Consider the following 27464-nt stretch of genomic DNA (forward strand, 5'->3'; position numbering starts at 1 on the left):
TGCAAATGCCATATCTGATGAACGGTTATTTTCTAAAGTATATAAAGAACTTGTACAACACAACACCATAAATTCTAGCAATGCAATTAAAAAACGGGCAGAAAACAAGAACAGGCATTTCTCCAAAGAAGACATCCAGGTGTCATATCAAAAGATATCCAGAGACATATCAAAAGATTCTCCACATCTCTCATCGTGAGGGAAATGCAAATAAAAACTAAAATGAGATATCACCTCATATCTGCCACAATGGATAAAATGGAAAACACAAGAAACAAGTGTTGGCTAGCATGTGGAGAAAAAGAAACCCTTGTGCTAGTGCTGGTAGGATGCAAACTGGTTCGGCACCTGTGGAAGAGAGTATGGAGGTTCTTCAAAACATTAAAAGCTATCCAGTGGTTGCACTTACTGGGTATTTACACAAAGAATACAAAATTATTAATTTAGGAGGATATATGCACGCCTATGTTTATTGCAGAATTAATTACAATAGCCGAATTGTGGGAGCAGTCCAAATCCATCAATAGATAAATGGATTGCAGTAGGGTCCCCTCTCTAAGAAATGAAAAACAAAAAAAACAAAACAAACAAACAAAAAAAAACAACAACAACTCAAGGCCACCTGGCTATATGTGTACATGACATCCCTCACAACCTTGTAATGTGAAACCACTTAATCAGACTGCATATTTGTGTGTTACCATATATGGGAAACAAAAAAGTAGAAAATATATAAAACACTATGTCATGTGGTTTTGGGCCTGAGTTCCTTGGGTAGAAACCAAACTGAGTGTGTTGAAAAAAAAAAAACAAAAAACAGAACAAAAGTTGCTTCCTGGAAAGAAAAACCATGGTGTCACTACTCTGTGTGCAAATCCTGCTACAGGATAAGGGAAGAATGGAATGCATATACAATGGAATATTATTTTTTCATAAAAAGAATAAAAGCTTTCTTTTTATAACATTGGTGGATCTAGAGAATATAATACTAAGTGAAATATGACAGTCAGAGAAAGGAAATACCATACTATTTCAGTCCCATGTGGAATTTCAGAAACAAAACAAACACAGGATAAAAGGGACATACCCACCAACATATGTTTAGCTATAGAGAAGAAACTGATGGTTACCAGAAGGGAGGTGGGTGTGGGAAAGGGTGAAAGGGTGAAAGTGATTAAGAGTACACTTATGTTGGTGAGCACTGTGTAGTATACAGAACAGTTGCATCACTACGTCATACAGTGAACACTAATATAATACAGTATGTTAACTACACTGGAATTAACATATAATGAAATACAAAAAAATTAAAAATTGGAAAAAAATAATTCCATCAGCTAAAAGTACTACTTAATTTATTTCTTCATTATTTATTTCATTTATTTTCAAAAATCACATTGCATGGTAATAAGTATTGAGTTTGGGAATTTACCTGAGAATGATGTTAAATACATCAAAATCCTGATAAGTGGTAATACTGTGTTGCACCTGGTTTTAGTGGGAAAGCTGTGTTTACCCGGTACATATTGACACTACATGATTACTGAATACTTCTTAGAAAGATGCTATTCTTTTATTTTAATACTTTATTTTTTTTTTTTGAGAGAGAGAGAGAGAAAGACAGTGAGCGACGGGGGGGGAGGGGTGGGGGACAGAGAGAGAGGGAGACAGAATCTGAAGCAGCCTCCAGGGTCTGAGCTATCAAAACATTGCCTGATACGGGACTTGAACTCACAAACCTGATCATGATCTGAGCTGAAGTTGGTCGCTTAACAGTCTGAGCCACCCAGGTGCCCGGAAAGGTGCTTATTCTCTAAAACAATCCCATTAGATATACCTTAACAATTGTATTTTGCATATGAAGAAATTAAAAATAACTCCATTCTCCTTTGTCATATGGAAGCTATGTAACTAAAAAAAATTTTGACTCATATTCTGTCCATATAGTCCACAATCATTCACAATCATATAGCACTCTTTATATCCCAGTTGGATAAATAATCATTTTTGTCAAGCCCCCATGCATCTTTTCCATTTACATTTTCTTGCTATTATTATTATATTTGGGTTAAAATTGTTTTATTTATATCCTTTATACTGACACATGATGATTCTTAGCACCAAGCTCCATGTACCTTCTAGTCACAACATGTTGATTAACTTTCCATGATTGAGTGTGAAGAATTAGCAGCAGGTATTCATTCTGATTTTGTCTATTAATCATTATAAAGAGGCTTTACAGCCTTATCTGGAATGCTGATTGCTTTGGGTCAAATTCCACTGAATATCCTGATTAGGGAAATTTAGTTTTACTTCCGTGTAATTACACCCATTTCCATTAGCAGGAACCTCAGAGAAACTTTTCAGAGATGGATTTACTCAAGTAACATTCAAACCCAATCTAGTTAGAATACCAAGAATACCAAGATACCAAATATTAGCTCCAGTTTCCATTCTTTGTCAGTATTTATTGATTGAATGATTTGAAATAATCTCTAAGTAATAGGGTAAAAGTACTTCATAAAAATTTCAAGTTAAAATTGTGCAAGGACCAGAGATTGAATGTGATGGATTAGGACTTTTAGTTCCTGTGTTTTCACTATATGGGGAGACCACAAATGTTATTAGCTTTTGATAGAATAAACTGGGTTTTTAGCATATCCAGAATACAAGAACTGTACTGCAGGAAGTTTCTTCAGTATTAGAATTACCTTGATTCCTGAGATAAAGCATTTTGAGAAATTGCAATTGATACTGAAGAATTCTCTCAAGAGTCATGATAAGATTATCATGCACTTACAGTATTTTTATGTACTTATAAAAAGTACTTACAGTACTTACTGTACTTACAGTATTTTTATGATCTTTATAAAACTCTAAAGCATAGTCAAATAACAATTCCTAAATTATACATCACAAAACACACATAATTAGAAGTAGGACACTTGCTTGCAAAAGGAACTTGTAAAATAATGAGTATGCCCAGATGGAGGGAAAAGAACAATATAAGGCTTAATAATCACTGTGGAAATAAAATAATGAGATTTAAAAATAGTGGAGTCACCTAGAACTGGGTGGTAAGGGAAGGATTCTTGAGGAAGTCTTTTCAAATTACCCTCAACTTACTGTATATCTAAAAAAATGCAGCCTGGGAGTCAGACACAAGACTTAACACAAATATAGAAACCAACAACAATTCTCTTCAGTGATTGGGGAGGCTAAGAGATGTATTTGTTTGTTATCCCTCTGTCCTATTCCAGGCTGCCAGTATCTTACAGAAAAAACACCTTGTGCACACATCTTGCATCCCAGCATTTGTGGCTGCTTCCCAGGGGACACATCCCTTGATAGTCTAGCTCTGGATTCCGGTAGGGCTTGGTTCATAGGTTCAAAGGGATGGAAGAAAGCAAAGAAACAGACTATGCCCTCATGACTCAGTGAAAAGCTAGTAAACAGAATTTCCCATTCCCAGTATTTTCCTGAGAGAAGCTGATCTGCAGATCTTAAAAGCTGGAGGCTGAAGTTGAGACTACTAACATAACACACATCAAGGAGCTGAGTCAAATCTCTGGAAACTGCGGATGCTCATTTGTGCAGTAACTGTGTTATACACCTGCTATACTCCAGGTTGCTGGCATCTCCCTGGGAAGATTTTGTGCATTCTCAGGTACCTCAGATATTGTGGCCATGAACCAAAGAGCACATTCTATGTGCTCTATATTTAATCCATATTTATGGTACAGAGCTTATAAAACTCTCACATAATCATATTCTGTTTATGTTCTCTCACTAAATAGAAATACCCTTGATTGTACATATATGTTTATATAGATAATGTCCATAGAATGTGTTTTATCGGTGAATTGACAAACATATCATGACTTAAAATAATCACATTGACTAATGAAGGAGAAAAAAGAACCCAGAAATAAATCTACACATATGCAATCAATTAATTTTTATAAGGATGCCAACAACACATGATGGATAAATTATAGTTTCTTCAATAAATGTTGCTAGAAAAAGTGGATATTTACATGTAAACAATGGGGTATTGGGTTTAACATGGAGGTGATGTAAGATCTTCAACTCACTTCCTCCCACAGGCACAAAACATCTACAACTACACATGGAATGATATCTCTGATAGGAACCTGAAAATTGAAGGCACAGAGTCTCCACAAAGGATTAAGTGACTCTTTGAGATGGGAAAGGGGGATGAGATATTGGCTCACGAGGGAAGAAAGTGCACCTTATTGTGATGTGTCACAATCAGGAGGGATGCCACACATATAGACCTTTTGTTGAGAGTGAGGGATTCAAGCTCTACATCTCAACCCCCAATCTTTATATCCTGCACAGAAAAGATAAGAACCCCCAAAACCGCGTATTTAATATTAATGGGGATTGAGACACCTGGGTGGCTTAGTCAGTTAAGCTTGGAGTCTCCTTTTCACCTCAGGTCATGATCTCACAGTTCATGAGACTGAGCCCACATAGGGCTCTGTGCTGACAGCCTGGAGCCTGCTTGGAAATCACTGTCTCGCTCTTTCTCTGTCTTCCCTCCTTGTGTGCTTGCTCATTCTCTCTTTCTCCCTCTCGAAATAAATACATAAACTTTAACAAAATAAAATAAAATCAATAGGGATTTCATTCAGGAAAACTGTATAACTATAGATTTGGTAAAACATGCCCTTAAGGGCCATGCATACAGCACTCAAATGAAAGCAAGCACAAAATCACTGCTTTGAACAGTGGATAGAGCATAGGTCAAGGAGACGCACTTGCTAACCTTAAAATCCTGGAAATAGGAAATAGCAGGGACTCTCCTGGGAGCTGAGACAGTAGAAAGAACCATATTGTGATCTCATTCAACCTTACTGATCCTGCCACTTGACTTCTGCCTCCCACCTGCTAACACCAGTGGTTATGCTCTGCTGAGAGCCCCAACCACCAATATAGCACAGCAGCCAGAGACATCCATCACACTAAGCAGTGAACCATCCCTACCCTCCCTGCAGAGTGGGAATCATGCAAACGTCCTATAGTCAAGCTGAGGCCATCCTTGCCCCCAACATGTCACAGCATCTGAAGCCTCATCCTGCAGCCAAACTGTGTTCCAATCCCACCACCATCATGTCACACCACTCCCCTGCCTTAAGAAGAGTGTGCAAACATCCCACAAATAGACAACACCAACACCTGATTCTGGAGGCCAAGAGACATTGTGCTTCTGGGCCCCAGAGGACATCTACATAAGGCCACTGCTTGAAGACTGAGAAAGGGACCCCTTGGGGGACTCATTCAGTTGAGCATTAGTTTCTTGTATAATAAAAGGTGTTTTTCATCCTGATGGCTTATTTCAAGGTTTCTTTTTTTATTTGTCTTTATTTTTAGCAGTTTGAATGTCTGGTAACTAGGTGCAATTTTTAAGACACTTATCTTTTCTATATTCTCTGAGTTTCTTTTATCTGTGGTTTGGTGTCTGCCATTAATTTTGGGATTCTCAGCCATTATTTCTACAAATGTTTCTTATAGACTTTTACCTCTTCCTTCTCCTTCTGGTAGTCTTATCACATGTATATAACACCTTTATGTAATTGTCTCATAGTCCTTAGCTATTCATAAGGTTTACATTAAGTTTCAGTTTTGAAAATTTCTATTAATCTTTTGTCAAACTCACTAGTATTTCCTCAGCCATGTCAAATTTATTGATGAGCCTATCAAAGGCATTTTATATTTGTGTTACAGTGTTTTTTTTTTATTTCTAGCATCTTTTTTTAATTCTTTCTTAGAGTTTCTATCTCTCTCCTTACATTATCCATTTCTTTTTGTGTGTTGTAGAATATTTCCATTAGAAACTCTATCCCATTAATTTCGTTTTTATTTCCTAGTCTTATAATTTATACACCTCTTCTTTTTTAACATGATTATATTAATTCTTAGTATATTTATATTTGCTTATATTAATATGTGTGATTTTTTTTTGGAATCTGACACCATGCCTCCAGTTTTCTCTCCTAAGCATTAACATGTTTTTTCAATGAACTTTTCTTATTTTATTGATAACTTCTATTTTTTCTTACTATTTTAATAATTCAAATTTTATATAAAGCTAATTTATTGAATCACACCATACATTACAGTGTTTCTAATCATGTAACAACATTTCTTTTCTATATATAAATTCAACCTATTATTTAGTATCTTTGGTTTTACTATGACTTTGTCTTTCTTAAATTTTACACTTTTTTTTAATTTTTAAATAACTGTAGATTTAATGAAAAGGAGCAAACTTAATACAGAGAATTCCCTTCTCCTGTTTTGATATGACTATACTCCACAAAAATTATTCAGATGTTACAGTGTTACAGTTGTTACACACAGTTCATGTGTGTGTTTGTGTGTGTGAGAGAGTAGTTTTATACAATTTTACTCCATGATTAAATATGGGTAACAACTCCAACCAAGAAGTAGAAAAGTATGATCACCACAAAGATCTCTTGCGTTACCCCTTTAGAGTCACATTTGCCTTTCGCCCCACACCTCAACCCTATTCTCAGTCTCTAACCCCTGTGAACCACTAATCTATTCTCCACTTATATAATTCCGTAAAGAACATTATGTGAATAGACACATGCAATCTTTGTCACTGGTGTTTCACAGTGTAATTCCACTGAGATCCATTCAAGTTCATTTGTGTACCAATACTTCCTTTTTAATACGAGTAGTAAACCGCAGTACAGATGTGCCGCAGTTTGTTTAACTACTCACCCACTGAAGGACATTTAGATTACTTCAAATTTTTGACTATTACGAAATAGCTTTATAAACATCTTTACACATTTTATATGAATAAAATTTTTATATTTCTGTGGATATGGTCAACACTTACAATTATTGTGTCATGTGGCATTTGGATATTTATTTTAATAGAAATTACAAAATTATTTTTTTAGAGTTTGTGTACCATTTCACATTCTCATTAGCATTGTACGATTGATCCATTTTATCTGTTATCTTTACAAGTATTGGCATTGTAACTTAAAAAAAAACAAAAAAAATGTCAATTTGTTAAAATAATTGTGTAGTGATATCTCATCATGTTTTATTTCATATTTTTTATGGCTAATGATTTTGTACATATTTTTATAAAAATATTTATGCACCTATGTATACTCTATGACCAACATAGAGTGACCATGCCAGGCCTGTTTATGTTGTTTCACCCAGTTTTGTAACTAGATTATTTTTTTCATTTTTGCTCTTGATTTATGATGTTTGTGTATAAATTATAGCTAAAATATGTAGAACAGGTGCTCCCATGTTTACGCCCAAAAGTAAGATGAAAGAAGGAGAAGAATCCTTCTGCAGAAACTCACCCTCTCTCTTGGGATATTGAGATCTAGGCATCTCACAACTTCTGTACCTGTACACAGAACTTCTCACTGCTTTATGTGACACTGTTCATGCTTGCCGTCTGCCAATTAAGACAAGTTGAATGTCACTAATTTTGTTTTCCTTGAAAGAGTAAAAAAGTGGTTTAAATTCTCACTGCTTTATGTGACACTGTTCATGCTTGCCTTCTGCCAATTAAGACAAGTTGAATATCACTAATTTTGTTTTCCTTGAAAGAGTAAAAAAGTGGTTTAAATTCTAATTCAGAAAACCAATCTCCTTACTGAAATGAAGGGTTAAAGTTTTCTTCATTCTGTCAGGTGATTGTTTCATCCTATAATCGATAACCTTGCTTTAACTTTCTTCCTTAATTAGTCCTTTCCTATATAAAAGCAATAGTCAGTTTGTTTAGAGTCCACTTCCTGCTTTCACTCTTCCCTATGTGAGTGGCCTAACAAGTTAGTTTTTTGTGAATCATGTTCACAGTGTTCTAGAAACAGTGTGAATGTAAGTGAACCAGATCTTAAGACTGTGACCCTTGATAGCTCATGGGAGGACAGAGGTCTGACCTTCTAGCACTGAGACCACCAACTGGGATGCAGCTTTTCTATGTGAGCATCAAGACCCTTCTTCTCTCAGTTCTGCTTCCCTGGCCAGGTGCAGGTAAGTAGGACAGAGGAACAGATGTGTTTTTCTTTATCTTGGAACTAAGCTTAGAAGTCTTTTTTTTTTTTTTTTTTTCCATAGAACACTCTCAGGGCTTCAGCTCTTTTCCCATTATCTGGACCTGAAGACCTGAGAATTTTTCTCATTTCAGTCTCTCTCCTCTCTCTCTCCCTCACTCTCTCTCTCTCTCTCTCTCTCTCTCTCTGTCTCTCTCTCTCCCTCTGCCTTACTGTGTATCTTTCCTTTTCTGTACCTTTTGGGATAAAATCATGTAATTTTGCCAAAGTGACTTGTAAACTGTAAATAAGAGGAATATTTCAAAATGCTCTGTTTTTAATGTTCTACCTACTTTATGTGACACATTTTCTAAGCTTAGCGAAAAAGAGAAAAGTCAATTTTCAGCCCTAAGGGATATTCTCTACCACTGCTGCCAGAACCTAGAGCCAAAAGCTTTGGGATTCCATTGTCATGTTGCACCCTTCTTCTGCATGTCCGTGGCAGGGTTATTAAATACTTTGGCTATAATAAATTCCCTTATGTTAATGTGAGTGCTTTTGAGCTAAGACTGAATATTATTTCCAATAAGTAAAGTTTATGTTTAAATAAGGTTGTGAGGAAATTGGTCCAATTAAGAAAACATGCAATTGCCAGACAGCAGGTTAATTGAAAGAAGTACACAATATACCATTTCCTAGCAAATGTAAATAGTGAAATATCAACAAATTTTGATAGAGCTAGTTCATATTGATTTTAATGAAAGATTTTGTATTAAATAGTAAGGTAAATACACATACTTTTCAAAGAAATATAAAGGAAAATTTCAAGTTCTAAAATGTATCTGAATCCCCTACCTCAGAAACATCATATAATAAAAATATAAGAAATCAATTAGTAAAGGGGCACCTGGGTGTCACAGTCTATTAAGTGTCTGACCCGTGATTTCAGGTCAGGTCTTGATCTCATGGTTATTGAGATTGAGCCTTGTGACAGGCTCTGTACTGACAACATGGATCCTGCTTGAAATTCTCTTTCTCCCTCTCTCTTCCCCCCTCTCATGCTCTCTCTCTCAAAATAAATAAATACACTTCAAAAATAAATCAATGAGTACATTAGAAAATAAATTTGGTAAATAAATACATAAATACATTTGAGATATAACTATAAAATATAACTTATATCTCTGAAGTTTTATTTTTTAATTTAGTTTTGTTGAGGTAAAATTTATATACAAAAATGCACATACTTAATATATACAATTTGTGAATTTGGAGATTTGTTGTTTTGTTTTATTTCATTAGATGATCAATCAGGTGCAACTGCCAGAGGGAATACAAGAGAGGGTCAGGAAAACACAACTTGTTTCTCTCCAATGTCCTAGAGAAACAGTGATATTCCATGAAGGGGGTTACATGGAGAAAGACAAAGGAAGTGCCAGGAGGGGTGGTCAGCTAAGCAGTTTGAGAGTCTAGACCATGGAAGGCTCATGGGCAAGTATCTTATTGGGGTGAGGTGGGATACATAAATAAAAGGCACAAATAAATTTCTTCATTTGAATGTCAAAAGAACTCATATTCTGTAACTTTTCCAACCTGCAAACTGATGGGGGTTGTATAGATGTCCCTATATGGACTTCAATTGGTCACTATCTGTCCTACAAGTAACTATTGCAGAAGGTCATTGTTGTAGGGTCCTGAGTGGCCATCAGGGTCAATTTGTTTCAAGTAAAAGGACCAGATGTTGACTGGGCAAAGGACACAGGAAATACTTGCATGTGTCTCAACCAAAGGAAATAAATAATGTGAAAGGGACAATATATCAGGATTATTACTATAATAAAAATAAAAAGTGTGATAAGAATACCTTTTAGTGCGGACCATAGTCCACCTCCCAACCATGATCTCAGCCAATCTTTAAGTGACAATGTAGGGTATTTAAGAACACCAATTTGGTTATTTGTATCAGTATGTAATCCTGTTATAGTTTTGTTATAGTGTGTATTGTAGATGCAACATTCCACTTTAAAAATGGCATAGGTTCCTCTTGTGCTGCTGTTATCTAAGTTATCTAATGCCATTCTGTTGTGTAGAATTTGTTTATTCATGTGAGTTACTTTAGTGTTTAACAATGTAAAGCTGTTTTGTGAGTTAAGGCATTAATTTTGTATTTATCAAGGAGCTCCGTGTGCTAGATGACATCTCCTAAGCCTGCTGAAATGAGAAAAATACATGTCAGATGGTCATACCAGTGAAACATGGATCTTATGTATGATTGTTTTAGATATGGAAAGTAAGATGGACTTGTGATACACTCAGTGCTACAACCATATATCCAGGCATAACCTATAGTGCATCTTCTAGTTCAGCTGGGTGAAAGTCATGACCATTAATTTGGCCCACATAGCAATTGTATTCCATTAGAAGTTAGCCATATGATGTCTCTGGTCCCCTTGTCCAGGAAGTAGCAAACCAATTGGTTGCCTGTAAAATAATGGTATGGTCACAGGTTTCTTGGGGGGAGACATTTCTTTGGTGAGTACTATAGTGTCATGAATTAAGTGTATGGTTTCTCTGTTCCCAGCATAAAAGACCCTATTGACTTAGTTGTGTTATTGTAGGAGTAAGCCACATATATCCATCCCATATTTGATATAATCCTTCCTGAGTGTATTGATAAGAAGGACTATGTAGATGGGGAAGGTGTGGTAATGAGCCTATCTATTGGTTGGCATATTCAGTTAAAATTTTATAATTCAAAGGCAAGAGAAAGGCCCCCTATGTCCCAGAGTGTTTGTTTCATGTAATATTTAGCATAGATCAGTAAGAAATATTATATTTAGTGATATAAATATTCCTATGTGTGCTGGTATTGGGGTGACTTTGTGTTGGGTTTGGCTAAAGGTGGTCACTGTATACGTGGCTAAGCCTTTACTTGCAATTTTACATTAAAAGAGGTGGGTCCTATAATAAATATGACTAAGGGATAAAAGTATTAAGAAGGCTTCTTTGACTGATGTCTAGCCTTAACCATATCATACTTGCAAGGAATCACTGGTAAGTAGGAGATGAATTGTTCTGGGAGATAAGGGCATCCCCAAGTTCATTCTCCAATCAAATGACAAGGAATGTGGGGCCATCCATTATATTCACAAGTTCAAAATTAAACCCATAGAGTGGGATATGCTCTGACTTTTAAAGAGATATTTTATTATCCAAGTCACATGAATTGATCAAGGTGACAACTGAGTTACACAGTTGTTTTGGGAGTCCAAACCATTGTCCAGATGTTTAAATAAGCATGTGTCCATGAGGCTCCTTTTATTAGCTATAGAGTAATAAGCATGAAGATTGTCTATATGTGGGGTCTTATGACAGTCTCTCTGAAGTTTACCGCAAGTTGCCCATCTTAGGCAAATAACCAATTCTTAAAGACAATTAACCAAAACTAGAATCTAACATCAAAAAAAGATTTGTTATTGAAACATATAATATTTCTCTACATTCACCTTTATTTCCAGAGCTGGTCAAACCAGGACGAATTTGTTTGTAAAATAAGTATAATTTTAACAGAATTGGCATAATTATTTACATAAACTCACCAAGAATAGTGATTGATCTTATGGATCCTTTAAAATCTTCTTGCTGGAACTTCTTATAAAGAATCACTAGATTGAACTTTTATTAGCTTCTTGAGTCCAGAGACAAACAAATATTTGCCATCAGACTTGTCTGCAATAGCTGTAGATTTGGGTGTATTCCTCTTCTCAATGTCTCCAATATATCTGGGAAATATATTTCCTCCAACATCTGCAGAAATCCTACACCCGCCAGTAAGATACATTGTAAGCTGCTAAGGCTGCTGGGAACTCTGTAAGCAAGGTATCAGGCCAACATTCTCAAGGGGTTTATTGCTTTCCAAAACTTAACCTTAATTGCTTAAAACTATCTGGTCATGTCTGAGTCTATGCATGTTTCTTTCAACTATGACATTCCAGTCAAAGCCTTGGTAATGTAACCAATGTTTCCAATGGTGCCCTGTTATAAGGAGAACAGGTTCTCATGGAACTTATGCAAATAATTATAAATACCATGGAAGAAAGAACACTTACTGAGAGTTTCTGAATTCTGGAGATTTCAGGTAGGGAGAAATTTTAAATGCTTCCATTGGTTCACAAAGTAATATTCTATCATCGTCCTCAATACATTTAGTTCTATGTATTTAATTTTGTTCATCTTAAGTGCAACTTTCCCATTAGTTAAATTCTTACCCAGGTTGATTTTATGTTTTTAAAGATACAAAAAAACTATTTTCCCAAAAATCCTTTTTATGAATCTCCTTGAAGATGAAATACATTTTGCAAGAGCATTAGAATAGTAAGTATAAATGACAATAATAATAATAATAAGTAAAAAAATAAAATTAAAAAAATCCTCAGAAATGGTTAAAGATCTGATATGAGAGTTTATTATAATGCAATTGATAAGGAATTCTGATTATTTCTGTGACATACAACATTTCAATAATTCAAGTAATGACTCTCTATGAGGACATATTATAAATTTTCTTAATTTCATATATTTTCTAGATACTTATAGATTTACCTGTAAAATACAACCTAAGCATTTCATTCTTGGTTTGACATTGTTGTCCAGGTAACTTCACATACCAAATAAGGAACATAATTATTAAAAATAATATTTCATTTATGATTTAAAACTTGTAAATCTTGTTAAAACACTCAGAAAGCTTGAAAACACATGCCTAAAACGTATTATAGGTTATTATAAGTGTAATATTTATATTTAACCAAGATGACAATAAGGGATTCCACAGGAAATTACATATTGTTTAGCAATACGTAGCTCCTTCAACATCGAGAAGTTTTAAGTTTCACTCTTTTTCATTTTTTCTTTTTTTTTTTTTTCATTTTAATAGGCTCCACATCAAATGTGGCTTCTGAACTCACAACCTTGAGTTAAGAGTCCCATGTCCTATCTCCTGACCCAACCAGGCACTTTCTTAAGTAATCAAAGTCCTGATAAAGACAAAACATACAAGCTATGGTTTTCTGGGAAGATAAAGTAAAACACTGGTTTTCTGGTTGGTAAAAAGAGAAAAAAAAAAAAAACAACTTTGATTCCATTTTCTTATAAAGAGCAAACAAAATAAAAAAAAAACTTTGTCTTTTTAACAAAGATGAAAATAGAGTTTCAAACTTAATGCCGTGTACTTTCAAATTCCATTCATTTCAAACTTACTACTAACCACATATAAAATTATTTTCCAAGGATTCCCCTTCACAAACCTTCCACAGCTTTCTTTTCATTCAGATTTTGTCCTAAGCCTATTCTCTTCAAACAATATGTCTCATTTTAGGACAAAATTACTTCGTTTTTCCTTCAACAATATGCATTCACATTCCTTACACTTTCTTATTAAAAACAAATATTTTCTTGTATACAGAGTTGCTTCCCTTATTTCCATCAGTTTTAATTATATTTAGCATAATTTTAACTCTTAGAAACTTTATTCTCCAGTGAAAATTAAGTAGTGAAAAAATGTGAACTGCTTCCTACACCAGAATTCTTGAGATATGAATACACTGTATATGAATACATTGCATAATTCTAAAACCATGTTTTTCTGCCGTACAGTCTTTCAATAAAGCATAACACATGTTTACCAACAGACCCAAGTATCTTCAGCTTCTCTTCAATAAGAAACCAAAGGCATGAAACTATGTTCAGCCATCAATGCTTCACTACTTTACTGTTTTGACAAAACTTAGATATCCAATGTATCCATTCCAATTTATCATTTAATTTACCTTAGCAAGACTTCCAAGTTTGAGGTGACCAAAGATTTTGAAACCTATGAAAACATTTATATATAAACCTCTTAATTTATTTAGCTTACTTGTTTTTTCTATTTTTTATTTTTATTTTCTACTTTTTTAATATGAAATTTATTGTCAAATTGGTTTCCATACAACACCCAGTGCTCATCCCAAAATGTGCACTCCTCAATACCCATCACCCACTGGTTTTTTTAAAACTACCCATGAAAAGTTTGAAGGAAATGAAAGTGGTATCATTTTAGGTCATCTTTTTGCTGACAAATGACAACAGAGATAGCATGGGCTTATTTCACCTTTAGTAAACCTTGGTAGAAGAAACGTTTTATATTTAATGCTGATAACTCTAAAGACAAGTCTTCCTTGATTAAACTAACAAACTTAAATTAGCTTAAATACTGAATGTGTTGCACTTCGGTTGACTTAAGAGACAATCCACTTATTCCCACTGTCCACGTTGACCTGGGGCACTTGTAGGGAAAGAAAGTGGGCAGTTTAAGTCGAAGAGAACCCTTGGGCCCTTTCGTATTGATTAGGGAAGGGTCCAGTTTGAACCTCATAAGAAGGTGTTGCAACAGCTTAGGGTGCTCTTTGCTCCTAGATAAAAAGGATACAAGGAGCAGAGCCACTGGCACTGGAGGCATGGAGACTGGTACAGGAGCCAGTTATGCTTGCTGCACCCATGGTGGTGCAGAAACAGGAGGAGGGGTAGGTGGAGGCAGAAGAGGTGAGGTACTGCCAGGAAGTCTGGATGGAGAAAAAAAGCCCAGAGTGAAGACAAACAAGACTCCCAGTTCTAAAGCTCATCAGTTTGGGCAGAGGAACAGACGCACATTTCTTTCCTCCAACAAAAAGCAAAAATAGGCAGTCCCTGTGGAGCTGGAGAAGTCAGGGAACTGTCTGAAACAAAAGAAGTTTTGGCCATTGCTTGGGAATATTTCTTACAGTCCCTGTGCAGAGGTAGCTGAACCAGATAATTGTCTCCAATTAAGATATCCATTAACCTTGTTAATATATGAGGGAGAAAAGTTCACATAGAACAATACTCAGGCAATATTCCTCCAGGACTCTCAAAATCTATACCAGAAACAACACACAAAGAAGAAACAAGGGGCACCTGTGTGGCTCAGTTGGTTAAGTGTCCAACTTGGGCTTACGTCATTATCTCAGGGTTTTGTGGGTTCGAGCCCCACGTCAGGCTATGTGCTGACAGCTCTGAGCCTGGAGTCTTCTTCGATTTCTATATCTCCCTCTCTCTGCCCCTCCATTGTGCGCGCTCTCTCTCTCTCTCTCTCAAAAATAAATAAACATTAAAAAAAAAAGAAAAAGAGGAACCAAACAAACAGGGGACCAGTGACTCAGAAAAGATACAGGAGGCATGCATATTATCTTGGCAGCCAAGTGTTTATAACAGAGATAAGGGGAGCTCATAAGCTTAAAACTACACTAAAATTGTTGTGGGCCCCTGCATTAATCTACTCTCTCACCATCAGTGCAGAAATATGCCAGTTGCTTCTCAACCTCCCAATTTTTATGTTTGTGAGTTTTGTTTTTAGTTTTGGGGGGGATAGAAACAAACTTGTGCATGCAAAGTTATTTCACATTTCCCTAATTACCAGTGTGATCGTCCTCTTTTATTTTGGGGTGTCCTTTTCTGTGTTGTGTCTCTATGCCTTCTGATAGTTTGTCTATTAGCCTGCTTGCATTTTTCTTTGTTTATAGACATTTTAAAACCTGAATACTTGAATAATACCCCTATGCTAGTTACATGTGCTGTAAGTCTCATCAACCAAATGAGTTATTGACTCTTCCTTTACTTATTTTGAGAAAGAGATGGATTGAGAGGCCAAGAGAGCAGGAGAAAGAGAATCAGTGTTGACAGCATGGATCCTGACACAGGGTTGTATCTCATGAACCTTGAACACACCAAAATTTCATAGCAAGCTAATCATTGCCCCTAAACTGAAAATTTGCATCATCCATTTTAGAAAAGTTTCTTCAAGATGAGACTCATCCACAAATGAGAAAATTCCACATAACTACTGTTTTTGATAACTTCTATTTTTGCCTTCCTTTCCCATATGGATTGTCTGTGGCATTCCTTTTGTCCCAGAATATTTGGAGTAGGGTTTGAGGCTAATAAAAAATGTCAGACTAAATTCTGAGTTTATTCCAGCATCAAGTTCTGACTTACCATTATTTTTTATTTCAGTAGCTATTGCAAAAACAAATTGATTACATATTTTGCTTTTTTCCTAATTGATTTCCACATCTTTAAATGCCCAGTGAACCAATTCCCAGAAGTAGGATCCATCATTTCTTAATTACTTTTATGCCTTTTATCCTTTATATTTTCAAACCACATGTTTCTAATCAATTTTCCAATGCCAGTGGGTTGTCTAATAATTTAATAAAATTCTGACACTATTTACTCCAAACTATGTTGATCCCTGAAGTTCAGACTTAGTCCCACAAGACTATCCCCACTTTAGACACCAGCCACCAATGAGACCTTGAGGCTATTCGCATTCTGCGAGGAAGACTAAAAGTTCAGGGGTTCCCCAAACTCCCCTCATTTGTGGTAATTGTTGAGAATGACTCAAAAAACTCAGGAAGGGAATATATGTACGCTCACAGTTTTATTACAAAGGTTACAACTCAGGAATAGTTAAATGGAAAAGATAAGTGGAGCATAGAGTAGAGTAGGGATATAGAGCTTTCATGTCTCTCTAAGCAGGTCATTTTCTTATCACTTCAGTATGTGCACTGACATGAGGTTCTCTTAGCTTCATTGTTTTATAATGTTTGTGGAAGTTTCAAAATATAGGCATGAGTGATTATATCATTGGCAACTGATAATTGGACACTTCTATCCCACTCATCTCCATGGGGTAAGGTACATAGTTTTAATCCTCCAATAACATTTTTTTGTTCTTTTAAGGACAAATCCCTACCCTGTAGCTATCTAGGGGCCCCACCTTGAGTGACCTCAATAGCAAAAACTCAGGTATAGTAAAAAGGGCTTGTATAAATATCAAGATATTTGTATCACTCAGAAAATCCTAAAGTTTTAGGAGTCTGTTGTATTTCTATACTCAAATAATAAAGCAGAAGAAAGAGAAATTAATAAATCAATCCTGCTTACAACTGCATCAAAACCCATAGGATACTGAAGGATAAACCTAACTGAAGATGTAAAACAAACAAACAAAAACCTTTATTCTGAAAACTATATTTCAGTGATGCAAGTAATTGAAGATGACACAAAAATAGAAAAACAGTCCATGTTTATGGATTGGAAGAACAAATATTGTTATTTAATCTTTGCCAGGTATATTTCCAAGCAGATTTCATTAAACCATCTCCTGAATTGTTAGGAAGGTAGGAAGATTAGGTCCTCTCAATAGATGCAGAGAAAGCATTTAACAAAATACAGCATCCTTTCTTGATAAAAACCCTCAAGAAAGTAGGGATAGAAGGAGCAAAACTCGAGATCATAAAAGCCATCTATGAATGACCCAATGCTAATATCACCTTCAGTGGGGAAACACTGAGAGCTTTCCCCCTAAGGTCAGGAATAAGACAGGGATGTCCACTCTTTCCACTGTTATTCAACATAGTATTGGAAAGCTTAGCCTCTGCAATCAGACAACACAAAGAAATAAAAGACATGAAAATCTGCCAGGAGGAAGTCAAACTTTCACTCTTCACAGATGACATGATAGTCTATATGGTACACCCAAAAGAGTCCACTAAAAAATTGCTAGAACTGATTCATGAATTCAGCAAAGGTGCAGGATAGAAAATCAATGCACAGAAATCAATTGCATTCCTATACACCAACAATGAAACAAGAGAAAGAGAAAGCAAGGAATTTATCCCATTTGCAATTACATACACACACACAAAAACCCATAAAATACCTAGGAATAAATCTAACCAAAGAGGTGAAAAATCTATGTACCAAAAACTATACAAACCTTATGAAAGAAATTGAAGAAAACACAACAAATGGAAAAAGATTCCATGCTCCTGGATAGGAAGAACAAATATTGTTAAAATGTTAATAGCACCAAAAGGAATCTACATATTCAATACAATACCTATCAACATAACAACAACATTCTTCACAAAGCTAGAACAAACAATCCTCAAACTTGTATGGAACCACAAAAGACCCCATATAGCAAAAGAAATCTTGAAAAAGAAAACCAAAGCTGGAGGCATCACCATCCCAGACTGCAAGCTATACTACAAAGCTGTAATCATCAAGACAGTATGGTACTGGCACAAGAACAGACACTCAGATCAATGGAACAGAATAGAGAACCCCCAAATGGACCCACAAATGTATGGCCAACAAATCTTTGACAAAGCAGGCAAGACTATCCAATGGAATAAAGACAGTCTCTTCAGCAGATGGTGCTGGGAAAACTGGACAGCAACATCCAGAACAATGAACCTGGATCACTTTCTCACACCATACACAAAAAGAAACTCAAAATGGATGAAAGACCTAAATGTAAGACAGGAAGCCATCAAAATCCTCGAGGAGAAAACAGGCAAAAACCTCTTTGATCTTGGCCACAGCAACTTCTTACTCAACACATCTCTGGAGACAAGGGAAACCAAAAGAAAAATGAACTATTGGAACATCATCAAAGTAAAAAGCTTCTGCACAGCAAAGAAAACAATCAGTAAAACTAAAAGGCAGCTGACGGAATGGGAGAAAATATTTGCACACGCCATATCAGATAAAGAGTTAGTATCCAAAATTTATAAAGAACTTATCAAACTCAACACCCAAAAAACAAATAACCCTATGAAAAAGTGGGCAAAAGACATGAAGAGACACTTCTCCAAAGAAGACATCCAGATGGCCAACTGATGCATGAAAAAATGCTCCACATCACTCATCATCAGGGAAATACAAATCAATACCACAGGGAGATACCATCTCACACCTGTCAGAATGGCTAATATTAACAACTCAGGCAACAACAGATGTTGGTGAGGATGCGGAGAAAGAGGATCTCTTTTGCACTTTTGGTGGAAATGCAAGCTGGTGCAACCACTCAGGAAAACAGTATGTAGGCTCCTCAAAAAAATTAAATATAGACTATGTTAAAACCCAGCGATTTCACTACTAGGTATTTATCCAAGGGATACAGATATGCTGCTTCAAAAGGTCACATGTACCCCAATATTTATAGCAGCACTATCAACAATAGCCAAAATATGGAAAGAGCCCAAATATCCATCAATGGATGAATGGATAAAGAAGATGTGGTGTGTGTGTGTGTGTGTGTGTGTGTGTGTGTGTGTATGTGTGTGTGTATACAGATAATATGATATATGTATACACACACACACAATGGAGTATTACTCAGAAATCAAAAAGAATGAAATCTTGCCATTTGCAATTACGTGGATGGAACTAGAGAGTATTATGCTAAGTGTAATTAGTCAGAGAATGATAAATTTCATATGACTTCACTCATATGAGGGCTTTAAGATACAAAACAGAAGAACATAAAGGGAGGGAAGCATAAATAGCATAAAAACAGGGAGGGGGACAAAACATAGGAGACTCTAATTATAGAGAACAGAGGATTGCTGAAGGGGCTGTGGGAAGAAGATAGGCTAAATTGGTCACGGCATTAAGGAATCTACTCCTGAAATCTCTGTTGCACTCTATGTTAACTAACTTGGATGTAAATTAAAAATAAAAAGTAGAATAAAATAAAAGAAAAGAAAACAAAACAAAACAAAACAAAACAAAACAAAACAAAACGAGAAAAAAATATGGTAGAGGACTAACTGTTGGAACTCTAACATCTAGTGATGGGACAGTATGGTTGGTTGAAGAAAATTTCCATATTGTGTTTTTTTAAATTCTTAGTTTAGCAACCAATTACCTTATTGGTCTTAATAAGTGGTTTTGCAAAGTTCTTTGAGCATATAGGCTTATTTTTACATTGTTAGGTGCTCTATGGATTTGGAAAATAATGAATAATACATCCGCTGAAGGCTTTGTAGAACACAAAACATATTTTAGAAAATGTTTATTTATTTATTTTGAGAGAGAGGGAGAGACAGTGTGAGAGAGGCAGGGGCAAAAGAGAGTGAGACAGAGAATCCCAAGCAGGCTCCATACTGTCAATACAGAGCCTGACAAGACTTGTGCTAAAACGAAGAGTTGGATGCTTGACCAACTGAGCCAACTAGGCACCCTGAGAACACAAAGCTTTTGATTAAAGAGGTGGTCATACAGGATAATATGCTTGTAGCTACCTGTATTAACACAAGATATTATATCTTCTAGTTCTTTTTCTGAAGTAATCACACTGAATAATCACATTGAGTCCAACTGAATATTTCTTCTTTTGATAATTATTAACTATTTTAGTTTATTTTTATTTATGCAAACATTTTTAATTTTTTTAATGTTTTTATTTATTTTTTAGATAGAGAACGAGAGAGCTAGAGCATGAGCAGGGGAGTGGCAGAGAGGGAGACACAGAAGCCAAAGTAGGCTCTAGACTCTGAGCTGTCAGCACAGAGATGATGCAGGACTCGAACTCACAGACTGAGAGATAATGACCTGAGCAGAAGCTGAACGCTTAACCGACTGAACCACCAAGTTGCCCCATATGCAAACATTTTAAAATTAATTTATGGTTTAAAGTCTTAAGCTTCCTCAAGTAATTTCCTTAAGTAGCCCCATTATCATTAAATGACACAAATTTTTACACTGACTGAATGACAATTCATCCATTTGTGTGTGTCACAGTGGTTAATTAGGAAATAACAGTTGGATAAATCGATATATGTATGTTACCACCTCATCTTCGACATGGAAGATTACCAGATAGTTCCATTCCATCAGCAGAAATTCATTTGCTTATAACTGTGAAGAGATTATAAGCAAGAAGTGCAGAATATCAGAGTACAGTTAGTTGTCTTTACTGCCATATTATCACACAATAGCTGCTGAATCCTCCACCAACAGTGAAAGAAAGACAACCCACTCAGCACATGGGACAGTGCATTGAAAGTGTACCATTCTTGACCTCCCTTTCTTAAAGATTCTGCTGAGATGGTACTTGCCCTTATTATTATGTAATAAACTCAGCTTTTCTCCATCAATCAATTATTTCAGGGATCCTTCTGAGGACTTACAGATTGTCACCTGACTAAAATCACATGCAATTTCATAATATCTGAGTCAGAAATTCCAGCTCCAAATGGTACATGTGCCAAGTGCCCAAGTCTATGTGGATAGTCTAACAATCTCTTGTCATTTCCGATATAAATTGGTAAAAACATGTACCACTGAACTCTGAGCCTTCTGTACCATTTAATTAGTAGTCTCCTGACTATCTGAAGTGCTAGAATGCCCATGATTTACGTTATGTTTCATGCAGATTTACATGCTAATTATATACAAAAAATGTGTCCATAGTTTGTTTGACAACTTGTGGTCCATACCTACCCTACTTAGTTCTTCTCAGATTTACCTTGCCTAGTCAGTTTTCACTTCCTGTTCTTGCTTTCAACTATCAAGCTGCCCAGTCGTCCATTGTTTATGCAGCACTAACAGTATGGGTTGACTATGTGGAGAAACTCATATAGGAAGCTGAGTAAGGCTTAGACAAAAATGAGAATAACTTATTAACAGATTTATAGTTAATAGAGTCTTGGCTATGGAAATATGACAGTGTACTTAAGGAAATACAAAGAAATATTTCCTGACTCTGGAGTGATCAGGTGCCCACCAAACCAAAGATGTGACTATTCCTGGGTTCAGCTCCCATGACAATTTCTGAGATATACAGCTCATGCTGTTCTTTCTGGTGCATCTCATCCTTTTCAAGAAGACTTTCCCCTTTCATCTATCAGATCCCTCTGTTAGCTTTCCCAATGTGTGGCATCAGAATCCTTTCTGATGTAATGCATACAGCCATAAAAGGAATATGCTGTAGAGTTCTGAAAAGAGACAATGGAATCCTTGACTGCTAGTTTCTTACCATTTATCAGCTTTTTTCATAGTCTTGATTATAATGTGACACACTAAATACATAACAATTAAGTTGGAATGGATGAATGTTGAAAGAGAAGACATTCTTTTGTTATATGCTTGATGCCCAATTTGTTTTCTGATGAATCATATGAATTACTACATAGTGTCTGCAAAGAAAGAGACTGCATTAGAATTAATTATTCATTGAGCAAAAAAATGCAAGTCCTGCAAAAATGGAATTAAATTTTTCTTTTACTTTGATCAGATAAATGTTTTTGTTACTATCTTTGTATTTCTGACTGTACAAAAGCAGATGCATTATTTCTATAAATAAGATCTTGAACTACAAATAAGAAGTAAAAAAAAAAAATTCAATTAGTCCAAATGGGAATAATGTATGATCAATAATAATCTTAATTCTCTTGATGAATTTGAGACATTTTATGTATATATTTTACTTGCATTCAAAAATAGTAGAGGAAAGTTTGATTACTCTTGGAGGAATAATTAAAAAATAAATTTGCCTGCCAACACTGAACATTTTCTCCACAAACATAGAAAAGAACTAAAAAGAAAATAATTCAGTGGGAAAGGATGATCTTGAACTCACTTCCTCCTATAGATACAACACATCTACAACTACATATGGAATAACTCCTTCTAAAGGAGACCTAGAAACTGGTTGACAAAGCCTTCACATGGGATACCACCGAGCTAGGTAGAAGAAGGAAAGATACAGTCTTGAAAAAAGAGAGAGACTGAGAGAGAGAGAGAGACAGAGACAGAGACATAGACAGAGAAAAGGAAAAGTAAAACACCCCAGGCATGACATTCCATAGTCAGGACATATCTCAAATGTAAGAAACTTCCAAGAGAAGCAAGAATTTTGAGCTCCACATTAGGCATCCTAACCCTTAAATTCTGCACAGGACAGATAAGCCCCCCAAGCCCCTGTATTTGAAAACCAATAGGGACTACATCCAGGAAAATGATAAAACTATAGGGAAAGGAAAACCTTCTTTTAAAGGGTTTTCACATAGGCTCATCTGACATGGAAACCAGAACAAAACTTCCATAGCAGAAAGTGTATAGACCATATATGTGGAGAGCCAGTTTCTCATCTTGTAGTGCCTACCAAAAAGGCAGAAGACTGTCATTAGGGACTCAGACATTGGAAGCAGCCATTTTTGCTTTCTCCTCCAGCCCTAGTGCTCCCAGGCCTGCCAGGCGACATTTGGGAATTCTCTCTCCAGTCTGCTAATGCCAGAGGGCACACCCTGCCAAGAGCTGTGACAAGTAATCTAACTGAAAAGAGTTCAAAATAAAGGTTGTAAAGATGCTTACCAAACTCAGGAGATGAAGGGATGAATACAGTAAGAACTTTAACAAATATATAGAAAATATAAGAAAATACTAATCAGAACCAAATAATAAAATAGCAAAAATGAAAAAAAGAAATACACAAGAGTTTATAAACAGCAGATTACATGGTATAGAAGAATGTTTCAGCATTCTGGAGGACAGGGGAGTGGAATTCACCGAAACTGAGAAATAAAAAGAAATAAACAATAAAGGTAGCTTAAGAGACCTCAGGGATGACATCAAACATGCTAATACTCACATTCTATATGTTCCAAAAGGAGACAAAAGAAAGAAAAAGGGGCAGAAAAGTTACTGGAAGAAATAATAGCTGAAAACTTCTATAACCTGGGGAAAGAAAAAAGGACATTGGGGCCCAGGTTACACACAAAATTCCAGAAATGATAAAGAGGCAAAGAGATATGCATCAAAACACATTATAATTAAAATGTCAAAAATGAAACATAAAGACAGAATACTAAAAGGAGTAAGAGAATAGTGATTAGTTACATGTAAAGGAATCACTATAACACTATCAGCTACCTTTTTAGTAGACTTTGTAGACCAGAAAAGAGTGTCATGATATATGAAAATGCTAAAAGGAAAAAAGAAAAATAATACAACCAAGTATACTCTATCTAGCAAAATTATCGTTAAGAATTTGAGAGATATTCCAGATAAACGAGTTTCATAAGAATTATTCAAAAGAAATCTTTAAACAAATAAATAAAGATAATAACTAGAAAGGAGACATTGCAGGAAACAAATTTTTTTGTGGGAAAAGCAATGAGGTAAAAAAGCAGTGACTTCCACTTAACGAATTTGGATGCTTTTTATTTCTTGTTTCATTTTGTTGTCTGATTATTGAGGTTAGGACTTCCAACACTATGTTGAAGAAATGTAGTGAGAGTGGACATCCCTATTGGGTTCTGGACCTTAGGGGAAAACCCTCAGTTTTTCCCCATTGAAGATTATATACCAGTGGCTAATTCATATACAGTTTTTAGTATTTTAAGGACTGTTCTTTCTATCCAGATTTTCTTGAGTTTTTTTTTTTTTCTTTCACGAAACGTTGCTGTATTTTGTCAAATGCTTTCTCTGAATCTATTGACAGGATGTATCACGTTGATTGATTTGCAGATAGTGAACCAACCCTGCAGCCCAGAAATGAGTCCTACCTGATCATGGTGAATAATACTTTCAATATACGGTTGAATTTGATTTGCTAGTATATATTTGAGAATTTTTGCAAATGTTGTGTGCACTCTGTTGTTGCATTTTTGGCTGCTCTATCCCACTGGTCAGTCATCTGCAGAGCACCTCCTTGCTTGTAGTGGTAGAGTGTTTGGGCCTTTAACCAGGTGTGCTGTGATTTGTTTGTTGAAGTAGCCTTGGAGAAAAGGAAAATGGGTGCAAAACCTGATTCTAAAAAGAAAAAAAAAATATATATATATATAAATAAAAAGGGAGAAAAGAATACCAGAGAATTAAAACAAACAAACAAACAAACAAAACAAAACAAAACAAAAAAACAACAACTATAAGGCTAAATCCGAAAAAGAGAGTGGAAAATGAAGAAGAAAGAGAAAAGGTGGAATAAAAACTGCCAAATCAAATAAATATGCATATGCATATATGCCATATATATATATATATATATATATATATGCCTAAATCATACATGCCTAAATCTAAATCATATGTCTATATATATATATATATATATATATATACATATATGTATTATATATATATATGTATATATATATATATATCAAAAAGAATCACAAAGAACAGAAAAGAAAAAGAAAGAAAAAGAAAAAGAAAAAAAACAACAACAAAAACAGTTATCAGTTGGTGACTGGAACAGGTGGCTGTGCTCTTCTGGAAGAGGTACTCTTGTTGGATTAGTGTCAGTCTTGCTCCAGAAGATAGGCAGTTGCCAGGCACAGAAGCGTACGGTTTGGTGTAGGTAGTCCCTCCTACAAGGGATGAAGGGAAGTGGGGCATGCTGTGCTACTCTACAAAGTCCCAAGGTGTTGGTGATGGGGAGAAAATTGGCAATAACCCAATCTCTCCTCCCCAGACCAGGTGCCTCAAACCATGCTGTTTAGGCAGCCCTCACAGAGTAGTGAGGGAGGTCAGTTTGCCCTGCTCCATAGTTCTCCCATGCCTTTTAGGTGCTTGGCTGGGATTCAGAACCCACAATCTTATGGGAACTGGCACTGCATGGACCCTGTTCTGCGGTAGAGCTACTCTGCCCTGCTGATGAAAGGCCTTTGGCTGACATCTGGCAGGGTCTTTTGTCCCTGGGGAGGCAATAAACCCTCTTCTTGCAGTGCTCAAGGGGGGGGACTGTGATTGTCCATTGGGTCTTTGAGATCTGTGCTAGTGCTCTGGTGCCAGCTCCCTCCTCCCCCAGAGTGCACACCAGGACTCCCAGCTTCAGTCTGGAGAAAATCATGCACTTTTGAAACCTCTGAGTTTCAGCTCCTAAGACTGTTTGCAAAATAGAAACTGACACTCTCCTTATTTCTTATTCCCTAGTCTGTAGTCCAGAGAGGTTTTCCTCATGTGCTAACTTGATGTTGACTTTTTCCAGTTATCTCTCTTTCTCTCCCTTTTGTCTCTACACAGAAAGGGTCCCCTCCCTTCCTTTGCTGTGCTGTTTTATCTCCTCCAAATCACATATACACACCTCAATCCTGCCAAGCTGTCTTCCTCCAACTGTTGATATCCTTTTGCCATTACAAAGATTGATTCCCTGGGTGTTCCAAGTGACATGATCTCAATACAGCTGTGTTTGAGGGTCAAGGAAAATCCCAGCACTCCTACTTCTCAGCCATCTTAATGCCCTCAAATTTATTTTTTTAATGATGTAATTTTCTAGAAAATTTATGTTGTACACAGGATGTCATACTTATGTTTTAAAATGGGAGATATTATAAATATTGTTCTATTTTTTCTAAACATAATTTTAATAGCTTCATATTGTATTTCATTATTAGTTATATTATGTAGTACATAGTTCATTTTTATTTTTTAATTTTTTAATCTTTATTTATTTTTTAGAGACAGAGAGAGAGTGATCAAGGGAGGGGCAGAGAGAGAGGGAGACATAGAATCTGAAGCAGGCTCCAGGCTCTGAGCTCTCAACACAGAGCCTGACGTGGGGTTCAAACTCATGGAGTGTGAGATCATGACCTGAGCTAAAGTCGGATGTTAAACCAACTGAGCCACCCAGGCACCCCATATATAGTACATAATTTAAAGCAAGGAAACATTTGGATGTTACTATTAGCATTCTTAAATAATTCCTTTGTAATTATGCATTCCTATGTAATTTGCATTGTGAGTGACAATCATTCACTCACTCAATTCATTAATCACAGACTCAGTTAGTAGTTATTGACCAACTCAATATTCTCATCTGTAAAATGAGAATAATATTCTCTAACACATGTAATTTTTATGACATAAACAATGCGATTTATATAATTTGAATTTCAATCCTAGGAAAAGGGAAAACACAATTAAATTGTTGTTAAGATCATATGATTCTTCTACATTGTCATCATGTCCTGTATTATCCCTTATGCTGGCAGTGTATTTGAGCATCTTTATTTTAAATCTGTTCATTAATTAACTACAGCTTGCTATGTTAATTAAACTGATGTAACTTTTTACTGATTAGATGACCACTACCATGCTATCACTGTCTAAGTGATGATTCTCTTGTTTTAAAAATTACTTCCAGGGCAATTTCATGTGATAGGACCAAGAGCACCAGTCATTGCTGTGGTTGGGGAGGAGGCTGTGTTGTCCTGTCACCTCAGCCCATCAATGGATGCTCAAGACATGGAGGTGACATGGTACCGAAATGATCTTTCAGGCCTGGTACATCAATATAGGACTTCCCAGGATCATTTGGAGCACCAGATACCAGAGTACCAAGGGAGGACAGAGTTCCTGAAGGACAATATTACCAAAGGGCACGTTGCCCTAAGGATCCACCCCATCCGACCTTCAGATGGAGGGGAGTATGGGTGTTTCTTTGAAAGCGCCACATTCTACAGTGAAGTACAATTTGAAATGTTGGTCACAGGTGAGTCACTGCAATGAAAACTCCTACACAAATTGTATTATTTTTTTCATCAGCAGTCTAAA

The 27464-nt window shown here is 35.9% G+C and overlaps 1 protein-coding gene across 3 annotated transcripts in view; it reads left to right on the top strand.

Moving 5' to 3' along the window:
• The first annotated feature begins 7799 nt into the window (after positions 1-7799).
• Positions 7800-27464, top strand: part of LOC132681763 (butyrophilin subfamily 1 member A1-like) — a 97908-nt gene continuing 78243 nt past the window's right edge. Inside the window, exons 1-3 of one of the 3 annotated variants that reach the window (XM_060636546.3) lie at positions 7962-8061; positions 24412-24484; positions 27055-27402. In XM_060636546.3, the coding sequence (XP_060492529.2) occupies positions 27141-27402 (262 nt within the window). In that variant the 5' untranslated portion in view covers positions 7962-8061; positions 24412-24484; positions 27055-27140. Of the gene's footprint in view, positions 8062-24411; positions 24485-27054; positions 27403-27464 lie in introns of all 3 variants that reach the window. The other 2 variants (XM_060636545.3, XM_060636544.3) reach the window with 2 other exon arrangements.

This window comes from Panthera onca, chromosome A1, assembly GCF_046562875.1.
Source record: "Panthera onca isolate mPanOnc1 chromosome A1, mPanOnc1 haplotype 2, whole genome shotgun sequence".
Lineage (NCBI taxonomy): Eukaryota > Metazoa > Chordata > Mammalia > Carnivora > Felidae > Panthera > Panthera onca.